At 34.3% G+C, this 22,752-nt stretch overlaps 3 protein-coding genes across 5 annotated transcripts in view; 1 reads left to right on the forward strand and 2 right to left on the reverse strand.

Annotated features, from left to right (window-relative positions):
* LOC101897243 (COA8 family protein CG14806, mitochondrial) overlaps positions 1-22,752 on the forward strand; it is a 67,123-nt gene that overhangs the window by 2,110 nt on the left and 42,261 nt on the right.
* Positions 452-10,021, reverse strand: LOC131804417 (uncharacterized). Of its 2 annotated transcripts, none has more exons than XR_009343121.1 (2): positions 9,920-10,021; positions 452-2,170 (listed from the first exon to the last, which is right to left on the reverse strand). XR_009343121.1 is itself a non-coding variant. In XM_059127270.1 (2 exons), the coding sequence occupies exons 1-2, from the start codon at positions 2,354-2,356 to the stop codon at positions 1,749-1,751; spliced, it is 477 nt and encodes a 158-aa protein (XP_058983253.1). In that variant the 5' UTR covers positions 2,357-2,430; the 3' UTR covers positions 452-1,748. The 2 variants fall into 2 exon arrangements, 1 of the variants encoding a protein (XP_058983253.1); XM_059127270.1 differs by lacking the exon at positions 9,920-10,021 and adding an exon at positions 2,302-2,430.
* On the reverse strand, positions 12,154-21,204 carry LOC131804415 (uncharacterized). Of its 2 annotated transcripts, none has more exons than XR_009343120.1 (2): positions 21,103-21,204; positions 12,154-13,352 (listed from the first exon to the last, which is right to left on the reverse strand). XR_009343120.1 is itself a non-coding variant. In XM_059127269.1 (2 exons), exons 1-2 carry the CDS (start codon positions 13,536-13,538, stop codon positions 12,931-12,933), a joined length of 477 nt encoding a protein of 158 aa, XP_058983252.1. In that variant the 5' UTR covers positions 13,539-13,612; the 3' UTR covers positions 12,154-12,930. The 2 variants fall into 2 exon arrangements, 1 of the variants encoding a protein (XP_058983252.1); XM_059127269.1 differs by lacking the exon at positions 21,103-21,204 and adding an exon at positions 13,484-13,612.

Below are 22,752 nucleotides of genomic sequence, written 5' to 3' on the forward strand. Positions count from 1 at the left end.
CTGGATCTAGATACGTTCGCATACGTTATGACATTATTCCGTCTAGAGTGCGAGGAAATAGGAAAGTATAGTTTCAAAGTTCCGGAGATATCAATTCACTTTGGGAAAAGCCATTTTTCACTATACGGTGTTTGGCTTTCTTCTTCCGTAATTCGGCGTACAACTGGCATCCACACATACAGTCGAATACCCAACATTTCAAACTTGACCGGAGGGTAGTTGTCGCGACATCCTCCAGCAATGTGATGCGGTTGACTGCATCAAATGCCTTCGATAATTCAAAGGACTACCAACACTGTTCTATTACACGGCTTGCTTTGGGTTGTTCCTTGACTTATATATGAATATTGTTTTTAACACATTTTTTGTTTATTAAATCTTTAATAGGATATTTTAATGAAAAGAACCATGAGTTTTCATATCTTAATAATATAATTTTTTAATAGAGGGATGCAAATACAATTACCTTATATTTTTAATGTTTAATTTTTTTCTCTTTCATTTAAATTAATAAAAATAATTAAATAAATAAATTAATTTAATGAGTAATTCAGTTTCGTTTAGATATACTTATATTTGAGTAATTCACGGACTTACGGATACAATGATTAGATTGGTTAGTTATAGATTTCTTCACTACACATTTAACTCGACTGTTTCTTTGTAATTTATTAACATTAGAGGCACTAGCTGTGCTCAATAGCTGTATACCATCTTGATTGCAATCTTATACGAAAGAACTTTCTATTCTAATATTACAAAAGAACGTGTAAGAACAAATAACCAATTCATTTAGTTTTTTTCTGGTTTCATGGCGCGGTGTGTTGTTTCCGCGTAAGTCTGGACCTGACCAGTTATTTTACGGCATATCTTGTGAAACTTGTACATTGAAGGTTTTTATTGTGGACAATGTTCGTAACTTAGAGGAAATGTATAGTGCTTGCACTTACGGATATTCTCCATTTTGTAAAGAAAATCTACGTGGGTTTGTAGTCTTTCCAACGCTATCATAGGATCTGTTCTTAGGCTTATAAAAATTTTTTTGTTTTTCTTTTTTTTCGTGATTTTATTTAAAATTCTTTTTCTTTTGCTTTATGGGGGTTTTAGTGCAATGTAGCTTTTTAGTATAGATTTAATTTACATAGTTTATTTTAAGTAGTTTTTTTAATAATTCTTAAGTTTTAATTCAGTTAAATTAGCACTTAAATTTCATTTCACTAGAGTTTAAGTTTGTTATATATGTGTTTTGTACACTTCTATTCGTTCTTTGTTGTATTTGTATATTTGTAATAGCAATATTTGTTCTTTGAAATTATGTATGTATAATGTTCTTGTTTATGTTGTAAATTCACTGTCTGATGTTTCTGTTTTTTATTAGAATTAATATTATTATTTTGATTTTTTTTACTCACACTTGCACTATCACTCGGGGGGAAAACTTGAGACTTGCGGTCGCGTGTGAAATTCGGTGAGAACTAACTATTGTCCAATTTACATCGTCACATCAAACCTGTTTTGGCTGTTGACGATGCTTAGTTATTGGAATTAAGCATTGGAATTTACCGGTGGCTGCATCAATGTATGTGTGTAGGTGCATATGTTATTTACATCATTTTGTTTTGATGTAATCTATGCAGCCGCCGGTAAATACCCAACCAACAGTGTTGTGCAAAATAGCGTAAATTTATGAACATTTTCTGGGCCCCGAACGACATCATTTGTAATATACCATAAAAAATCCTCGTTCTTCAGTTCCTCGGCATATTCTTGATTGGCCCAGCAAACACGTAGCCCAGTTGAGTATTGTAGGTCCGGACATCGCCAATTCCTGCTGCTGTACACCCATCTTTCCTTATGGCGGAGTACGTGTCCGCTCCCAGTTCCACATCGATCGGACTATTTCCTCTGGGATCAGGGTCAGCTAAGGCGTAGCTCGTGAAGCATCTAGTGGGGTCTTTCAGTATTGGCCAATAACTTGGTCTCTCATGGCGTTGGCGGGGTCTGGCGTCGGATCGGCTTCGCTGACGTCTTTCAGGGGATGTGGAACTGGGACGATGGATTGGCCATATGGGTCGATTGGCGCTTCTTGCTGTGGGACGGGCAGGTGAGTCTTGGTTACGGTTGCGATCGTCCAGACGGCAGTCCTGGTTAGGCAAGTAAGCGGCCATATCTGAAAAGAAATTAAGGCGAGTACTAAATTCTTTTTTGAGTGAGAATCCGACTAGTCAGTCGGAAAACAATTTGACAATTTTTGTTATGGGTCTGCTAATGTTGCCACTTGCCGTCCGTATGTCTACAAACCTGGTATTTTGATCACTGCCTGGATACGTTTTTTTCGATACGACCTAACTTCCATTCATGCGAAGCCAATTTTTTACGACAACTAGATCTCCTTCTTTGATGTTCTCCTTTTCATATTTCCACTTAGTTCTTCTGTGAAGTTCGTGAAGATATTCTAACTTCCATCTGTTACAAAAATATTGCGAAATAACTTTAAGGCTTTTCCAACGATTGACTAAGCATAGAACTGTATCTGAAATGTCTGGTTCAGCTGGGATAAGAATAGGTGTTCCTATTAAGAAATGACCAGGTGTCAAAGGGGAAAGGTGGTTTGGGTCGTCGCTAGCAGGACTTAAGGGTCGTGAGTTGAGACAGCCTTCAATTCTTGATAAAATTGTTGTAAATTCTTCAAAGGTAAAATTCATTTTTGGGATACTTTTTCGCAAATGAATTTTAAATGATTTGACGCCAGCTTCCCATAAGCCGCCCATGTGCGGAGCACCAGGAGGAATAAATTTCCATGTAAGATTTTGAGTGAAATTATTTTGAATTGTGCTATTTTGAATATTCTTCATGAAAGCAAATCTATCTCGCTTTAATAGATCAACCGCTCCCACAAAATTAGTTCCGTTGTCCGAAAATATACAAGCCGGACAACCTCGCCTTTTGTTTTATAAGCGACTTGAGTCCAAATATCCAGAATTCGGACTTTAATACTCGGGTCATTAATTGATTACCCCCGTGTAAAGTAACCTTATGAGTGAATTCGACTAATAATTTGCTAAGTTTGCGCCATGTGGTATTAATATAGGGTGACGTTCGCTATAGGTAAGGGCTGGCGATTGTACCAATCGTCCATTTGCTCTAACAATAACCTTTGAGTCTATAAACGGGTTGAGTGTCAACAGAGGACTTGAAGGAGAAATTTGAGTCTTTTTCATAAGTGAGTTGTATTCGTCTGCAAACACGAATTTCTGGGTACGAATTATGCAAGATCGTTTTCCATCTTGGATTACATCTGAAGTAAGGTCTTTTGATGAGGTGCGAAGGTGTTGCCTATTTGCTCCAGTATTTTTCCAGAGTCTTAGGGCATATGCGTATGATCGATAAACTTTAGATAAAGAGGAGAATTTTTTTAAAGGGTCATCTCTTTCCGCGAAAAGAGTCATGACTTTTGCCGTTTTGGCTTCCAAATTTGTGTCATTTGGGATTTCATACGATGACCAACGGTCTTTTGGCATTCTGAGCCATTGGGGTCCCTGCCACCAGAGATCACTATTCTTTAGCTCTGCGGGAGAACACCCACGGCTCGCAATATCCGCTGGATTATTTTCCGAATTAACATGTCTCCAATTTTCTTGTCCAACATTATCGGCAATTTCCGAGACTCTATTTCCAACAAATGTGCTCCAATGACAAGGAGGCTTCTTTAACCATGCTAAGACGATGGTAGAATCGGTCCAAAATTGTGTCGAATATTTTGATATTTTTAGGCTATTTACAATGGATTTAACTAACTTGGAGAGTAATACTGCCCCGCATAACTCGAGTCTGGGTATTGATAGTTTTTTAATAGGAGCGACACGACCTAATATATAAAGTGGCTCCATACGCGCTTTCCGACGCGTCACAAAATCCATGAATCTCTACAGAACCATCTAGCGTGTATTGAATCCATGGAGGAACTCTGAGATATTCAATATTTTTGCTATTTTTAACGAAATTGTTCCAGTTCATCTGAGTTATTGGCTTCAATTTATCATCCCAGTCAATTTTGTCTAGTTGTCTTGTTGCATTATTAAATTGGCTACGACGACCACCGGTGCCAGCCATCCACATGGGTCAAACAATTTAGCTATAGTTGATAAAACTTCTCTTTTTGAAGAAATATTTTTATTTTCCATTGAAGGTGGTGTAAACGAAAAATAATCGCCTGAGATATTTTGTACCATTTTGTGATCATTTGACGCCCATTTCATTAGTGTAAAACCAGCAGAGTTTAAAGCGGCAGTTAAATCCTTTCGGGCTTTGATCGATTCGTCTTCAGTGTGGCCGCCAGCTAATACATCGTCAACATATAAATTATTCAAAATTATATTTGCTGCTCTAGGATATGATTCTTTTACATCTTCTGCTAGTTTAAGAAGAGTTCTCAATGCTAAATATGGTGCGCAGTTAACACCAAATGTAACTGTTGGCAGCTCATAATCCTCTACTGGGTTTTCCGGAGACGTTCTAAATAGAATTCTTTGATATTTTGTTTGCTTTGAATCCAAAAGTATTTGGCGATACATCTTTGTTATATCTGCATTGATGGCATATTGATGGCCATTTTTAAATTTGCAATACTAAATCCTGTTGGAGATTGGGTCCAGGATATAGCATGTCATTGAGACTTGTTTTGTTTGATGAAGGACAAGAAGCGTTAAATGCGACTCTTAACTTCGTTGTGAGTCGATCTGGTTTTATCACTGCGTGATGTGGTAGATAATAATTTGACATTTTATCTATTTCATTCGGATTGATTTTCCTCATATGACCAAGTTCTAAGTATTCAAGTATTGAGGCATCATATTGTTCTTTGATCTCTGGTGTTTACATAAGTTTTTTCTCCATTCTGTAGAATTGAGCTAGAGCAATGTTTCGGGAAGTCCCCAATTCTTCGCATTTTTTGAATGGGAGAGTCACCACATATCTTCCATCATTGTTTCGTATTGTTGTTTCAATGAAGTTTTGTTCACAAAATTGGTCTTCTTCTGACCCTAAAACTTTTTTAGGGGTCTCTTTCACCTCCCAAAAACGTGTAAGTACTTTCTCTATTGAAGTTGTATTTAGAAGTGATATTTGTTTTCGTTGAAGGATGCTTCCTGGTATGGGTCCTCCAAATATCCATCCAAATTTGGTTTTTTTGTGTTAAAATTGATCCAAATGTTTTCATTGGAGTTCCAGTTGTGAATATTAATGGTCCTATGTCCATTCCAATAAGTAAATCGATTGGTTGATTGACGTAAAATTTCGGGTCAGTCAGTTCTAATGCTGTTACATCTCGAAGTTGTGACTCATCTAAGTTTTGTGGTGGTAGATTTGAAGGTAAGTTCTTTAAAACTGGAGGCCAGACTTCCAGTGTAAAGCTAGGGTCGTATTTGGATCTCATAGTGAACAAGCAAGATTTCGTTGAAGTCTCAGAAATAAATTGACTTAAGCCAGTGACGTTAACTAAGTTGTTCCGTGTAGGTAATTTCAAAAAGTTTTTCATCTTTTCCGAAATAAATGTGGATTGTGATCCTGAGTCTATTAGAGCTCGGGCATCGTAAAGTCGTCCTTTAGTTTCAATTTGTACTATTGCTGTGAAAAGTAGTGTTCCTCCAGATTGTCGCTCACAAATTTGCTTATCTTGGAGGGTCAAAGTAGTAATAGTAGTTGGTTCTAGGTTTGTAGTGGACTGTATTTGATTTGTAAGAGCGGCAGCACTAGTACTAGGTCGTGCTTCCACTCGAGCTAGGTATGAGTTAGTTGTTTGGGTTTCCGTTCCCTTGTGTAACAAAGTGTTGTGTTTCATAGTACAAATACGGCAGCCAAAGCGACCTTTGCAATCCTTTACTCCGTGATTTGATTACAAGCAATTGTAGCATAAGTGTGATGTTTTCACGATGTGAGTTCTGTCATTCACACTCTTTTTTAAAAATTCGCTGCAATCTCTGATGAAATGATTTGATTTGCAGACTTGACATGTTTGAATATTTTTCTGTTTATTTTGTTGAGGAAATATTACATTAGTAGGGCTTCCTCCAAAGTTGTTTGTATTTTTTGAGACATTTGTTTGAAATGTTTTCAAAAATCTAGGCGTGTGATTGTTAGTTGGTTTTTGTTGAGCAAATTTCGATGTAGAGGGCTTTATGTTACCAACTGATTCCAAAGTTTTGAATTTGTTTGTTAAGAAAGCGTCAAACTGTTCCCATTTTGGAATTTGTTTACAATCGCTTAATGAATTCTCGTTCTAAAAAGCCTCTAGGTAATCTTGTTGAACAAATGTATATTAAAATCGGTTCCCATCCTTTAACATCGACATCAAGCATCCCCAGTGTCTGAAAGCTGCTATTAACAGTGCGTTGTAGTTTTTGAATAGAGTGACTTGATTCAGTAGAAACTCCAGGTAGATTAAAAAGTGTCTTGATTTCTTCATTAATTTGCATTCTTTTATTCTCGTAACGATCTGTGAGATTTTTCCATGCTAATGTAAATCCCTCATTAGTTAGTGGGACATGTGAAATAATTTCTCTAGCTTCTCCTGCTGTCTTTTGCGTTAAATGGAATAATTTTTCGACATTGCTTAATTTTGAGTTGTTTATGTAAATTGCTGAAAATAGATCTCTGAAGGTAGGCCATTCCCTATAACCACCTTTTTTGTACGATCCCATGGTATCCATATAGTGCTTCTTCAGTTTATTTTTATCGATCGGCTTCCTCTTCTGGAACATAATCCCGGCAGTCTATGTATGCTCTTTTGACCTGGTCCCATACAGAGTCCAACTCCATCCTTGTTGTTTGCACTGAAAAAATTGAAATATAATCCAAAAGATCGTTGACGCAATTTGTGAATTTATCGCTTAAAGTTTTATCCATTTTGAAAATTTTGTTGGTTTACAAAAAAGAAAAGTTGCCCAATGAAAAAGACTAACTTGTCGACGAAAACGATCTTATCTTATTGGTTTGAGTCAAATTATATTTCGTTTCCATTCGAGAACTTCAAAATTTTTGAAAAATTTTCTTTGTATTTGGCGCCGGAATGATTTGATTAAAAATGTTTGTTGGGAGTCAACTTTTAGCCAAAATGAGCAAAAAGGAAAATAAAATCTCTTAAAGTCCACTAACAGGAGGATTTTATTTTTGCGAATCGACGAATAATACAAAAGTTTTTAAAACAAGCGCGTAAACGGGAATTGCAAAAACAGAAACTACCAGAGATGTATTGCTGCAATAAACGATTTTTTTTCTTTCAAAAAATCACGAGAGTCTAGTTTGATAGTCAAAGAAAAGTTTAATGTTCCAAAAAGTTTCAGAAAATCCAAAAAAAAATGTGTGGGTTGTCGAACAAAAGTTTCAAAATTTTTACTTAAAATCGCTTAATATCCTATGACAGGAGGATTTTATTTTATAAAAGCCAATAACTTTGATTATTGCTGTGAAAATTTGTCTGATTCTAAATTCGCCAAATTTTTCGATAAAATTCGCAGCGAGAGTTAGAGAAAATTATGTATGTATAAATCCAAATATTTCAGCAAAAATATTTCAAACAAATAATTTGGGTCAAAAATCCAAAACTTGAGCAGAAATTTCCAAAAAATTTGATTTGGGTCAAGGTCCAAATATTTCAGCGGAAAATTTTATGTCCCAGCACAATATTTCAAAAGAACATAATTTGGGTCAAAATCCAAATATTTTTAGCAAAGAATTCACGAAAGTGCAAAAAATGTCTATGAAGAAAATTTTCCCAAAAGGTATACCAGCAAAATATTTCTTTTGGGTCACAGAAAGATTTTTAAGCTCCGTAGAGCAATAGATATTGTGCTAAATGGGAAAAACGGTTAAAATTAGAATAAAAATAAAAAAATGTAAATATATGGGATCGATCTGTCCACCAGACTCCGATATAAAATTTGTTCTCCAAAATTTCAAATAAATTTGTAGTTTATGTTTCAAATGTATGTCTGTCCACCAGTCGCTTGCTTGTTTGCCAACGTTTTTTTCCAAAAATTTCAAAAAAATTGTATGTTTTGTATCACATTTATGTCTGTCCACCAGACGCTTGCTTGATTTCCAAATTTTTATCAAAAATTTTAGGTTATTTTTCGTCTGTCCACCAGACGCTATTTTTTAAACGGGTTTTATTTACTCGTTTTTGTATTCGGGTGACGCCAAATTTTTCCAAAAAAAAATATGGCGATAATATATTGACGCTTTGTTTCCAAAAAATGGCTCCAAATGGAAAATTTTCCTTCACAGTTTCTGAGTGGGCAACTAGCAGCTTTGAATATGGGTCAAAGTGTTATTGCAAATTATGAGAACATGCGGGTCAATGCAAATATTGAAGATTTGCCTTCTCCCGAAATGCCCTTTTGTGTCAAAAAAGAAATTGCAACGAGTACTCACTTTGATGTTGGTTTTTGGGTCTCGTTTGTTGTACATTGGTTGTTGTTGTTGTGCTGCGTGTGTCCTTCCGCTTCTGCTTTGCTGCTGTTTCCACAAATTTCGGGTTGGAAAATAAAATCTCTTAAAGTCCACTTACAGGAGGATTTTATTTTTGCGAATCGACGAATAATACAAAAGTTTTTAAAACAAGCGTGTAAACGAGAATTGCAAAAACAGAAACTACCAGAGATGTAATGCTGCAATAAACGATTTTTTTCTTTCAAAAAATCACGAGAGTCTAGTTTGATAGTCAAAGAGAAGTTTAATGTTCCAAAAAGTTTCAGAAAATCCAAAAAAAATTTCAACGAAGGAAAAAATGTGTGTTGGGTTGTCGAACAAAAGTTTCAAAATTTTTACTTAAAATCGCTTAATATCCTATGACAGGAGGATTTTATTTTATAAAAGCCAATAACTTTGATTATTGCTGTGAAAATTTGTCTGATTCTAAATTCGCCAAATTTTTCGATAAAATTGGCAGCGAGAGTTAGAGAAAATTATGTATGTATAAATCCAAATATTTCAGCAAAAATATTTCAAACAAATAATTTGGGTCAAAAATCCAAAAACTTGAGCAAAAATTTCCAAAAAATTTGATTTGGGTCAAGGTCCAAATATTTCAGCGGAAAATTTTATGTCCCAGCAAAATATTTCAAAAGAACATAATTTGGGTCAAAACCTAAATATTTTCAGCAAAGAATTCACGAAAGTGCAAAAAATGTCTATGAAGAAATTTTTCCCAAAAGGTATACCAGCAAAATATTTCTGCGTAAAATGTAAGAAATTAATTTTGGGTTACAGAAAGATTTTTAAGCTCCTTAGAGCAATAGATATTGTGCTAAATGGGAAAAACGGTTAAAATTAGAATAAAAATAAAAAATTGTAAATATATGGGATCGATCTGTCCACCAGACTCCGATATAAAATTTGTTCTCCAAAATTTCAAATAAATTTGTAGTTTATGTTTCAAATGTATGTCTGTCCACCACTCGCTTGCTTGTTTGCCAATTTTTTTTACAAAAATTTCAAAAAAATTGTATGTTTTGTATCACATTTATGTCTGTCCACCAGACGCTTGCTTGATTTCCAAATTTTTATCAAAAATTTTAGGTTATTTTTCGTCTGTCCACCAGACGCTATTATTTTAAACGTGTTTTATTTACTCGTTTTTGTATTCGGGTGACGCCAAATTTTTCCAAAAAAAATATGGCGATAATATATTGACGCTTTGTTTCCCAAAAATGGCTCCAAATGGAAAATTTTCCTTCACAGTTTCTGAGTGGGCAACTAGCAGCTTTGAATATGGGTCAAAGTGTTATTGCAAATTATGGGAACATGCGGGTCAATGCAAATATTGAAGATTTGCCTGCTCCCGAAATGCCCTTTTGTGTCAAAAAAGAAATTTCAACGAGTACGCACTTTGATGTTGGGTTTTGGGTCTCGTTTGTTGTACCTTGGTTGTTGTTGTTGTGCTGCGTGTGTCCGTCCGCTTCTCCTTTGCTGCTGTTTCCACAAATTTCGGCTTGTTGCTCTTTGTGTCACTGTATATTCTTTAAAAAAATTAATGTCACTTGTTGTTGTAAATTTTTTTGTAAATTGTATATTTATTTTAAATTGAAGAAAAAATTAATTTTTCTACAATTTTAAAAACTTTAATTTTTTGTAGCACTGTGTAGCTTCACTTTTGTTGCTGTGCAAAGTCTATTTTTTGTTAATTATTTATTTTTTTCCAATTTTCTTTTTTAAAAATTTAATTTTTTTCTTTGCACTTATTTTTTACACCCGCTGTTATTTTGTTCTTTTAATCACTGTTCTTGTGTTTGTCTGCCCACTCACAAATTGTTCTTACTTTGTTTTTAATAATTTAAAAAACTTTCACTTTTTGATCCGGCTCTGGACGACCAAATGTTCTTAGGCTTACCTTTTTTGCCTTTTAACCTTTTTTTAATTATAACAATTTTTGGTTTTTCTTTTATTTCGTGATTTTATTTAAAATTCTTTTTCTTTAGCTTTATGGGGGTTTTAGTGCAATGTAGCTTTTAAATATAGATTTAGTTTTACATAGTTTATTTTAAGTAGTTTTTATTTAATAATTCTTAAGTTTTAATTCAGTAGTTCATAAGTTTTTAATTAGGTAAATTAGTAGTTAAATTTCATTTCACTAGAGTTTAATTTTTTTATATAGTTGTTTTTAATATGTGTGTTTTGTACAATTTTATTCGTTCTTTGTTGTATTTGTATATTTGTAATAGCAATATTTGTTCTTTGAAATTATGTATGTAAAATGTTCTTGTTTATGTTGTAAATTCACTGTTTGATGTTTCTGTTTTTTATTCGAATTAATATTATTATTTTGACTTTTTTTCACTCACACTTGCACTTATCACTCGGGGGGGAAAACTTGAGACTTGTGGTCGCGTGTAAAATTCGGTGAGAACTAACTATTGTCTAATTTGCATCGTCACATCAAACCTGTTTTGGCTGTTGACGATGCTTAGTTATTGGAATTCAGCATTGGAATTTACCGGTGGCTGCATCAATGTATGTGTGTAGGTGCATATATTATTTACATCATTTTGTTTTGATGTAATCTATGCAGCCGCCGGTAAATACCCAACCAACAGTGTTGGGCAAAATTGCGTAAATTTATGAACAGGATCCTTGTATATATTAATGAATGGCATAACATCAGAAAGTGTTGAAATGTGATTTTCATTTGTTGCGAGCATATCTGTAGTAAATATTACGTAGAGAATTGGATATAAAATGCTACCCTGTTCAACTCCAGCCATTATTTTTTTTCGAACTTGAAAGAAAGTCTTTCGATTTAATAACAAATGTACATTTCGATAAATAGCTACAAAAGAGGTTATCGGTTATGTTATAGGTTATGTGCTTTCTTTTGGTAGAGTTTCACATTTTTTTTTATAGAATTCCAAGATGCCAAACTCTGTCAAAGGAAATGTCTATAAATAACAATATGAATTCCTTTCAAATGTCATTCTAATTTTTGTGGCTATGCGTGGCACTGTCTAAATGCGAGTTGGTGGACGGGTATAATGTTACTAGATATAGGGGCTAACATTATTAGTAATTTTATTTCGAACAACTTTGAGAGCATAGATAGAACACTGATTGGTTTATATAATTTGACCTCCGTTGGATCTTCGGCTTCGGAGTCATAACTATTTCCATGTTAAATATGGATAACAATTGTTTAAAAGCCGTAATAGGTAATTTCTTGAATGTGGTGTCCGTTGGAGTTGCAATTTTCGAATTTCGATGAAAGGAAAGTTGTGCTGAATTGTCATGTTTCTGTTCAATTATGACGATTTTTTCGAAATTCGACAAAATATCTAAAATATGTATAAAAATTGAAGGCAATTACATATATTCGAAAAAAAAAAATAATATTTTACACCATCTTGATAGCAATCTTATACGAAAGAACTTTCTATTCTAATATAATAAAAGAACGTGTAACAACAAATAACCAATTCATTTAGGTTTTTTTTTTCTGGTTTTATTGGCGCGATATGTTGTTTCCATGTAAGTTAGGTCCATTCCGACTTATTTTACGGCATAGTTTGTGGAACTTGTACATTGAAGGTTTTTATTGTCGACAATATTCGTATCTTAGAGCAAATGTATAGTGCTTGCATTTACGGATATTCCCCATTTTGTAAAGAAAATCTACGTGGGTTTGTAGTCTTTCCAACGCTATCATAGGATCTGTTCTTAGGCTTATAAAAATTTTTTTGTTTTTCTTTTTTTTCGTGATTTTATTTAAAATTCTTTTTCTTTTGCTTTATGGGGGTTTTAGTGCAATGTAGCTTTTTAGTATAGATTTAATTTACATAGTTTATTTTAAGTAGTTTTTTTAATAATTCTTAAGTTTTAATTCAGTTAAATTAGCACTTAAATTTCATTTCACTAGAGTTTAAGTTTGTTATATATGTGTTTTGTACACTTCTATTCGTTCTTTGTTGTATTTGTATATTTGTAATAGCAATATTTGTTCTTTGAAATTATGTATGTATAATGTTCTTGTTTATGTTGTAAATTCACTGTCTGATGTTTCTGTTTTTTATTAGAATTAATATTATTATTTTGATTTTTTTTACTCACACTTGCACTATCACTCGGGGGGAAAACTTGAGACTTGCGGTCGCGTGTGAAATTCGGTGAGAACTAACTATTGTCCAATTTACATCGTCACATCAAACCTGTTTTGGCTGTTGACGATGCTTAGTTATTGGAATTAAGCATTGGAATTTACCGGTGGCTGCATCAATGTATGTGTGTAGGTGCATATGTTATTTACATCATTTTGTTTTGATGTAATCTATGCAGCCGCCGGTAAATACCCAACCAACAGTGTTGTGCAAAATAGCGTAAATTTATGAACATTTTCTGGGCCCCGAACGACATCATTTGTAATATACCATAAAAAATCCTCGTTCTTCAGTTCCTCGGCATATTCTTGATTGGCCCAGCAAACACGTAGCCCAGTTGAGTATTGTAGGTCCGGACATCGCCAATTCCTGCTGCTGTACACCCATCTTTCCTTATGGCGGAGTACGTGTCCGCTCCCAGTTCCACATCGATCGGACTATTTCCTCTGGGATCAGGGTCAGCTAAGGCGTAGCTCGTGAAGCATCTAGTGGGGTCTTTCAGTATTGGCCAATAACTTGGTCTCTCATGGCGTTGGCGGGGTCTGGCGTCGGATCGGCTTCGCTGACGTCTTTCAGGGGATGTGGAACTGGGACGATGGATTGGCCATATGGGTCGATTGGCGCTTCTTGCTGTGGGACGGGCAGGTGAGTCTTGGTTACGGTTGCGATCGTCCAGACGGCAGTCCTGGTTAGGCAAGTAAGCGGCCATATCTGAAAAGAAATTAAGGCGAGTACTAAATTCTTTTTTGAGTGAGAATCCGACTAGTCAGTCGGAAAACAATTTGACAATTTTTGTTATGGGTCTGCTAATGTTGCCACTTGCCGTCCGTATGTCTACAAACCTGGTATTTTGATCACTGCCTGGATACGTTTTTTTCGATACGACCTAACTTCCATTCATGCGAAGCCAATTTTTTACGACAACTAGATCTCCTTCTTTGATGTTCTCCTTTTCATATTTCCACTTAGTTCTTCTGTGAAGTTCGTGAAGATATTCTAACTTCCATCTGTTACAAAAATATTGCGAAATAACTTTAAGGCTTTTCCAACGATTGACTAAGCATAGAACTGTATCTGAAATGTCTGGTTCAGCTGGGATAAGAATAGGTGTTCCTATTAAGAAATGACCAGGTGTCAAAGGGGAAAGGTGGTTTGGGTCGTCGCTAGCAGGACTTAAGGGTCGTGAGTTGAGACAGCCTTCAATTCTTGATAAAATTGTTGTAAATTCTTCAAAGGTAAAATTCATTTTTGGGATACTTTTTCGCAAATGAATTTTAAATGATTTGACGCCAGCTTCCCATAAGCCGCCCATGTGCGGAGCACCAGGAGGAATAAATTTCCATGTAAGATTTTGAGTGAAATTATTTTGAATTGTGCTATTTTGAATATTCTTCATGAAAGCAAATCTATCTCGCTTTAATAGATCAACCGCTCCCACAAAATTAGTTCCGTTGTCCGAAAATATACAAGCCGGACAACCTCGCCTTTTGTTTTATAAGCGACTTGAGTCCAAATATCCAGAATTCGGACTTTAATACTCGGGTCATTAATTGATTACCCCCGTGTAAAGTAACCTTATGAGTGAATTCGACTAATAATTTGCTAAGTTTGCGCCATGTGGTATTAATATAGGGTGACGTTCGCTATAGGTAAGGGCTGGCGATTGTACCAATCGTCCATTTGCTCTAACAATAACCTTTGAGTCTATAAACGGGTTGAGTGTCAACAGAGGACTTGAAGGAGAAATTTGAGTCTTTTTCATAAGTGAGTTGTATTCGTCTGCAAACACGAATTTCTGGGTACGAATTATGCAAGATCGTTTTCCATCTTGGATTACATCTGAAGTAAGGTCTTTTGATGAGGTGCGAAGGTGTTGCCTATTTGCTCCAGTATTTTTCCAGAGTCTTAGGGCATATGCGTATGATCGATAAACTTTAGATAAAGAGGAGAATTTTTTTAAAGGGTCATCTCTTTCCGCGAAAAGAGTCATGACTTTTGCCGTTTTGGCTTCCAAATTTGTGTCATTTGGGATTTCATACGATGACCAACGGTCTTTTGGCATTCTGAGCCATTGGGGTCCCTGCCACCAGAGATCACTATTCTTTAGCTCTGCGGGAGAACACCCACGGCTCGCAATATCCGCTGGATTATTTTCCGAATTAACATGTCTCCAATTTTCTTGTCCAACATTATCGGCAATTTCCGAGACTCTATTTCCAACAAATGTGCTCCAATGACAAGGAGGCTTCTTTAACCATGCTAAGACGATGGTAGAATCGGTCCAAAATTGTGTCGAATATTTTGATATTTTTAGGCTATTTACAATGGATTTAACTAACTTGGAGAGTAATACTGCCCCGCATAACTCGAGTCTGGGTATTGATAGTTTTTTAATAGGAGCGACACGACCTAATATATAAAGTGGCTCCATACGCGCTTTCCGACGCGTCACAAAATCCATGAATCTCTACAGAACCATCTAGCGTGTATTGAATCCATGGAGGAACTCTGAGATATTCAATATTTTTGCTATTTTTAACGAAATTGTTCCAGTTCATCTGAGTTATTGGCTTCAATTTATCATCCCAGTCAATTTTGTCTAGTTGTCTTGTTGCATTATTAAATTGGCTACGACGACCACCGGTGCCAGCCATCCACATGGGTCAAACAATTTAGCTATAGTTGATAAAACTTCTCTTTTTGAAGAAATATTTTTATTTTCCATTGAAGGTGGTGTAAACGAAAAATAATCGCCTGAGATATTTTGTACCATTTTGTGATCATTTGACGCCCATTTCATTAGTGTAAAACCAGCAGAGTTTAAAGCGGCAGTTAAATCCTTTCGGGCTTTGATCGATTCGTCTTCAGTGTGGCCGCCAGCTAATACATCGTCAACATATAAATTATTCAAAATTATATTTGCTGCTCTAGGATATGATTCTTTTACATCTTCTGCTAGTTTAAGAAGAGTTCTCAATGCTAAATATGGTGCGCAGTTAACACCAAATGTAACTGTTGGCAGCTCATAATCCTCTACTGGGTTTTCCGGAGACGTTCTAAATAGAATTCTTTGATATTTTGTTTGCTTTGAATCCAAAAGTATTTGGCGATACATCTTTGTTATATCTGCATTGATGGCATATTGATGGCCATTTTTAAATTTGCAATACTAAATCCTGTTGGAGATTGGGTCCAGGATATAGCATGTCATTGAGACTTGTTTTGTTTGATGAAGGACAAGAAGCGTTAAATGCGACTCTTAACTTCGTTGTGAGTCGATCTGGTTTTATCACTGCGTGATGTGGTAGATAATAATTTGACATTTTATCTATTTCATTCGGATTGATTTTCCTCATATGACCAAGTTCTAAGTATTCAAGTATTGAGGCATCATATTGTTCTTTGATCTCTGGTGTTTACATAAGTTTTTTCTCCATTCTGTAGAATTGAGCTAGAGCAATGTTTCGGGAAGTCCCCAATTCTTCGCATTTTTTGAATGGGAGAGTCACCACATATCTTCCATCATTGTTTCGTATTGTTGTTTCAATGAAGTTTTGTTCACAAAATTGGTCTTCTTCTGACCCTAAAACTTTTTTAGGGGTCTCTTTCACCTCCCAAAAACGTGTAAGTACTTTCTCTATTGAAGTTGTATTTAGAAGTGATATTTGTTTTCGTTGAAGGATGCTTCCTGGTATGGGTCCTCCAAATATCCATCCAAATTTGGTTTTTTGTGTTAAAATTGATCCAAATGTTTTCATTGGAGTTCCAGTTGTGAATATTAATGGTCCTATGTCCATTCCAATAAGTAAATCGATTGGTTGATTGACGTAAAATTTCGGGTCAGTCAGTTCTAATGCTGTTACATCTCGAAGTTGTGACTCATCTAAGTTTTGTGGTGGTAGATTTGAAGGTAAGTTCTTTAAAACTGGAGGCCAGACTTCCAGTGTAAAGCTAGGGTCGTATTTGGATCTCATAGTGAACAAGCAAGATTTCGTTGAAGTCTCAGAAATAAATTGACTTAAGCCAGTGACGTTAACTAAGTTGTTCCGTGTAGGTAATTTCAAAAAGTTTTTCATCTTTTCCGAAATAAATGTGGATTGTGATCCTGAGTCTATTAGAGCTCGGGCATCGTAAAGTCGTCCTTTAGTTTCAATTTGTACTATTGCTGTGAAAAGTAGTGTTCCTCCAGATTGTCGCTCACAAATTTGCTTATCTTGGAGGGTCAAAGTAGTAATAGTAGTTGGTTCTAGGTTTGTAGTGGACTGTATTTGATTTGTAAGAGCGGCAGCACTAGTACTAGGTCGTGCTTCCACTCGAGCTAGGTATGAGTTAGTTGTTTGGGTTTCCGTTCCCTTGTGTAACAAAGTGTTGTGTTTCATAGTACAAATACGGCAGCCAAAGCGACCTTTGCAATCCTTTACTCCGTGATTTGATTACAAGCAATTGTAGCATAAGTGTGATGTTTTCACGATGTGAGTTCTGTCATTCACACTCTTTTTTAAAAATTCGCTGCAATCTCTGATGAAATGATTTGATTTGCAGACTTGACATGTTTGAATATTTTTCTGTTTATTTTGTTGAGGAAATATTACATTAGTAGGGCTTCCTCCAAAGTTGTTTGTATTTTTTGAGACATTTGTTTGAAATGTTTTCAAAAATCTAGGCGTGTGATTGTTAGTTGGTTTTTGTTGAGCAAATTTCGATGTAGAGGGCTTTATGTTACCAACTGATTCCAAAGTTTTGAATTTGTTTGTTAAGAAAGCGTCAAACTGTTCCCATTTTGGAATTTGTTTACAATCGCTTAATGAATTCTCGTTCTAAAAAGCCTCTAGGTAATCTTGTTGAACAAATGTATATTAAAATCGGTTCCCATCCTTTAACATCGACATCAAGCATCCCCAGTGTCTGAAAGCTGCTATTAACAGTGCGTTGTAGTTTTTGAATAGAGTGACTTGATTCAGTAGAAACTCCAGGTAGATTAAAAAGTGTCTTGATTTCTTCATTAATTTGCATTCTTTTATTCTCGTAACGATCTGTGAGATTTTTCCATGCTAATGTAAATCCCTCATTAGTTAGTGGGACATGTGAAATAATTTCTCTAGCTTCTCCTGCTGTCTTTTGCGTTAAATGGAATAATTTTTCGACATTGCTTAATTTTGAGTTGTTTATGTAAATTGCTGAAAATAGATCTCTGAAGGTAGGCCATTCCCTATAACCACCTTTTTTGTACGATCCCATGGTATCCATATAGTGCTTCTTCAGTTTATTTTTATCGATCGGCTTCCTCTTCTGGAACATAATCCCGGCAGTCTATGTATGCTCTTTTGACCTGGTCCCATACAGAGTCCAACTCCATCCTTGTTGTTTGCACTGAAAAAATTGAAATATAATCCAAAAGATCGTTGACGCAATTTGTGAATTTATCGCTTAAAGTTTTATCCATTTTGAAAATTTTGTTGGTTTACAAAAAAGAAAAGTTGCCCAATGAAAAAGACTAACTTGTCGACGAAAACGATCTTATCTTATTGGTTTGAGTCAAATTATATTTCGTTTCCATTCGAGAACTTCAAAATTTTTGAAAAATTTTCTTTGTATTTGGCGCCGGAATGATTTGATTAAAAATGTTTGTTGGGAGTCAACTTTTAGCCAAAATGAGCAAAAAGGAAAATAAAATCTCTTAAAGTCCACTAACAGGAGGATTTTATTTTTGCGAATCGACGAATAATACAAAAGTTTTTAAAACAAGCGCGTAAACGGGAATTGCAAAAACAGAAACTACCAGAGATGTATTGCTGCAATAAACGATTTTTTTTCTTTCAAAAAATCACGAGAGTCTAGTTTGATAGTCAAAGAAAAGTTTAATGTTCCAAAAAGTTTCAGAAAATCCAAAAAAAAATGTGTGGGTTGTCGAACAAAAGTTTCAAAATTTTTACTTAAAATCGCTTAATATCCTATGACAGGAGGATTTTATTTTATAAAAGCCAATAACTTTGATTATTGCTGTGAAAATTTGTCTGATTCTAAATTCGCCAAATTTTTCGATAAAATTCGCAGCGAGAGTTAGAGAAAATTATGTATGTATAAATCCAAATATTTCAGCAAAAATATTTCAAACAAATAATTTGGGTCAAAAATCCAAAAACTTGAGCAGAAATTTCCAAAAAATTTGATTTGGGTCAAGGTCCAAATATTTCAGCGGAAAATTTTATGTCCCAGCACAATATTTCAAAAGAACATAATTTGGGTCAAAATCCAAATATTTTTAGCAAAGAATTCACGAAAGTGCAAAAAATGTCTATGAAGAAAATTTTCCCAAAAGGTATACCAGCAAAATATTTCTTTTGGGTCACAGAAAGATTTTTAAGCTCCGTAGAGCAATAGATATTGTGCTAAATGGGAAAAACGGTTAAAATTAGAATAAAAATAAAAAAATGTAAATATATGGGATCGATCTGTCCACCAGACTCCGATATAAAATTTGTTCTCCAAAATTTCAAATAAATTTGTAGTTTATGTTTCAAATGTATGTCTGTCCACCAGTCGCTTGCTTGTTTGCCAACGTTTTTTTCCAAAAATTTCAAAAAAATTGTATGTTTTGTATCACATTTATGTCTGTCCACCAGACGCTTGCTTGATTTCCAAATTTTTATCAAAAATTTTAGGTTATTTTTCGTCTGTCCACCAGACGCTATTTTTTTAAACGGGTTTTATTTACTCGTTTTTGTATTCGGGTGACGCCAAATTTTTCCAAAAAAAAATATGGCGATAATATATTGACGCTTTGTTTCCAAAAAATGGCTCCAAATGGAAAATTTTCCTTCACAGTTTCTGAGTGGGCAACTAGCAGCTTTGAATATGGGTCAAAGTGTTATTGCAAATTATGAGAACATGCGGGTCAATGCAAATATTGAAGATTTGCCTTCTCCCGAAATGCCCTTTTGTGTCAAAAAAGAAATTGCAACGAGTACTCACTTTGATGTTGGTTTTTGGGTCTCGTTTGTTGTACATTGGTTGTTGTTGTTGTGCTGCGTGTGTCCTTCCGCTTCTGCTTTGCTGCTGTTTCCACAAATTTCGGGTTGGAAAATAAAATCTCTTAAAGTCCACTTACAGGAGGATTTTATTTTTGCGAATCGACGAATAATACAAAAGTTTTTAAAACAAGCGTGTAAACGAGAATTGCAAAAACAGAAACTACCAGAGATGTAATGCTGCAATAAACGATTTTTTTCTTTCAAAAAATCACGAGAGTCTAGTTTGATAGTCAAAGAGAAGTTTAATGTTCCAAAAAGTTTCAGAAAATCCAAAAAAAATTTCAACGAAGGAAAAAATGTGTGTTGGGTTGTCGAACAAAAGTTTCAAAATTTTTACTTAAAATCGCTTAATATCCTATGACAGGAGGATTTTATTTTATAAAAGCCAATAACTTTGATTATTGCTGTGAAAATTTGTCTGATTCTAAATTCGCCAAATTTTTCGATAAAATTGGCAGCGAGAGTTAGAGAAAATTATGTATGTATAAATCCAAATATTTCAGCAAAAATATTTCAAACAAATAATTTGGGTCAAAAATCCAAAAACTTGAGCAAAAATTTCCAAAAAATTTGATTTGGGTCAAGGTCCAAATATTTCAGCGGAAAATTTTATGTCCCAGCAAAATATTTCAAAAGAACATAATTTGGGTCAAAACCTAAATATTTTCAGCAAAGAATTCACGAAAGTGCAAAAAATGTCTATGAAGAAATTTTTCCCAAAAGGTATACCAGCAAAATATTTCTGCGTAAAATGTAAGAAATTAATTTTGGGTTACAGAAAGATTTTTAAGCTCCTTAGAGCAATAGATATTGTGCTAAATGGGAAAAACGGTTAAAATTAGAATAAAAATAAAAAATTGTAAATATATGGGATCGATCTGTCCACCAGACTCCGATATAAAATTTGTTCTCCAAAATTTCAAATAAATTTGTAGTTTATGTTTCAAATGTATGTCTGTCCACCACTCGCTTGCTTGTTTGCCAATTTTTTTTACAAAAATTTCAAAAAAATTGTATGTTTTGTATCACATTTATGTCTGTCCACCAGACGCTTGCTTGATTTCCAAATTTTTATCAAAAATTTTAGGTTATTTTTCGTCTGTCCACCAGACGCTATTATTTTAAACGTGTTTTATTTACTCGTTTTTGTATTCGGGTGACGCCAAATTTTTCCAAAAAAAATATGGCGATAATATATTGACGCTTTGTTTCCCAAAAATGGCTCCAAATGGAAAATTTTCCTTCACAGTTTCTGAGTGGGCAACTAGCAGCTTTGAATATGGGTCAAAGTGTTATTGCAAATTATGGGAACATGCGGGTCAATGCAAATATTGAAGATTTGCCTGCTCCCGAAATGCCCTTTTGTGTCAAAAAAGAAATTTCAACGAGTACGCACTTTGATGTTGGGTTTTGGGTCTCGTTTGTTGTACCTTGGTTGTTGTTGTTGTGCTGCGTGTGTCCGTCCGCTTCTCCTTTGCTGCTGTTTCCACAAATTTCGGCTTGTTGCTCTTTGTGTCACTGTATATTCTTTAAAAAAATTAATGTCACTTGTTGTTGTAAATTTTTTTGTAAATTGTATATTTATTTTAAATTGAAGAAAAAATTAATTTTTCTACAATTTTAAAAACTTTAATTTTTTGTAGCACTGTGTAGCTTCACTTTTGTTGCTGTGCAAAGTCTATTTTTTGTTAATTATTTATTTTTTTCCAATTTTCTTTTTTAAAAATTTAATTTTTTTCTTTGCACTTATTTTTTACACCCGCTGTTATTTTGTTCTTTTAATCACTGTTCTTGTGTTTGTCTGCCCACTCACAAATTGTTCTTACTTTGTTTTTAATAATTTAAAAAACTTTCACTTTTTGATCCGGCTCTGGACGACCAAATGTTCTTAGGCTTACCTTTTTTGCCTTTTAACCTTTTTTTAATTATAACAATTTTTGGTTTTTCTTTTATTTCGTGATTTTATTTAAAATTCTTTTTCTTTAGCTTTATGGGGGTTTTAGTGCAATGTAGCTTTTAAATATAGATTTAGTTTTACATAGTTTATTTTAAGTAGTTTTTATTTAATAATTCTTAAGTTTTAATTCAGTAGTTCATAAGTTTTTAATTAGGTAAATTAGTAGTTAAATTTCATTTCACTAGAGTTTAATTTTTTTATATAGTTGTTTTTAATATGTGTGTTTTGTACAATTTTATTCGTTCTTTGTTGTATTTGTATATTTGTAATAGCAATATTTGTTCTTTGAAATTATGTATGTAAAATGTTCTTGTTTATGTTGTAAATTCACTGTTTGATGTTTCTGTTTTTTATTCGAATTAATATTATTATTTTGACTTTTTTTCACTCACACTTGCACTTATCACTCGGGGGGGAAAACTTGAGACTTGTGGTCGCGTGTAAAATTCGGTGAGAACTAACTATTGTCTAATTTGCATCGTCACATCAAACCTGTTTTGGCTGTTGACGATGCTTAGTTATTGGAATTCAGCATTGGAATTTACCGGTGGCTGCATCAATGTATGTGTGTAGGTGCATATATTATTTACATCATTTTGTTTTGATGTAATCTATGCAGCCGCCGGTAAATACCCAACCAACAGTGTTGGGCAAAATTGCGTAAATTTATGAACAGGATCCTTGTATATATTAATGAATGGCATAACATCAGAAAGTGTTGAAATGTGATTTTCATTTGTTGCGAGCATATCTGTAGTAAATATTACGTAGAGAATTGGATATAAAATGCTACCCTGTTCAACTCCAGCCATTATTTTTTTTCGAACTTGAAAGAAAGTCTTTCGATTTAATAACAAATGTACATTTCGATAAATAGCTACAAAAGAGGTTATCGGTTATGTTATAGGTTATGTGCTTTCTTTTGGTAGAGTTTCACATTTTTTTTTATAGAATTCCAAGATGCCAAACTCTGTCAAAGGAAATGTCTATAAATAACAATATGAATTCCTTTCAAATGTCATTCTAATTTTTGTGGCTATGCGTGGCACTGTCTAAATGCGAGTTGGTGGACGGGTATAATGTTACTAGATATAGGGGCTAACATTATTAGTAATTTTATTTC

Source organism: Musca domestica, unplaced genomic scaffold, assembly GCF_030504385.1.
Source record: "Musca domestica strain aabys unplaced genomic scaffold, Musca_domestica.polishedcontigs.V.1.1 43, whole genome shotgun sequence".
Lineage (NCBI taxonomy): Eukaryota > Metazoa > Arthropoda > Insecta > Diptera > Muscidae > Musca > Musca domestica.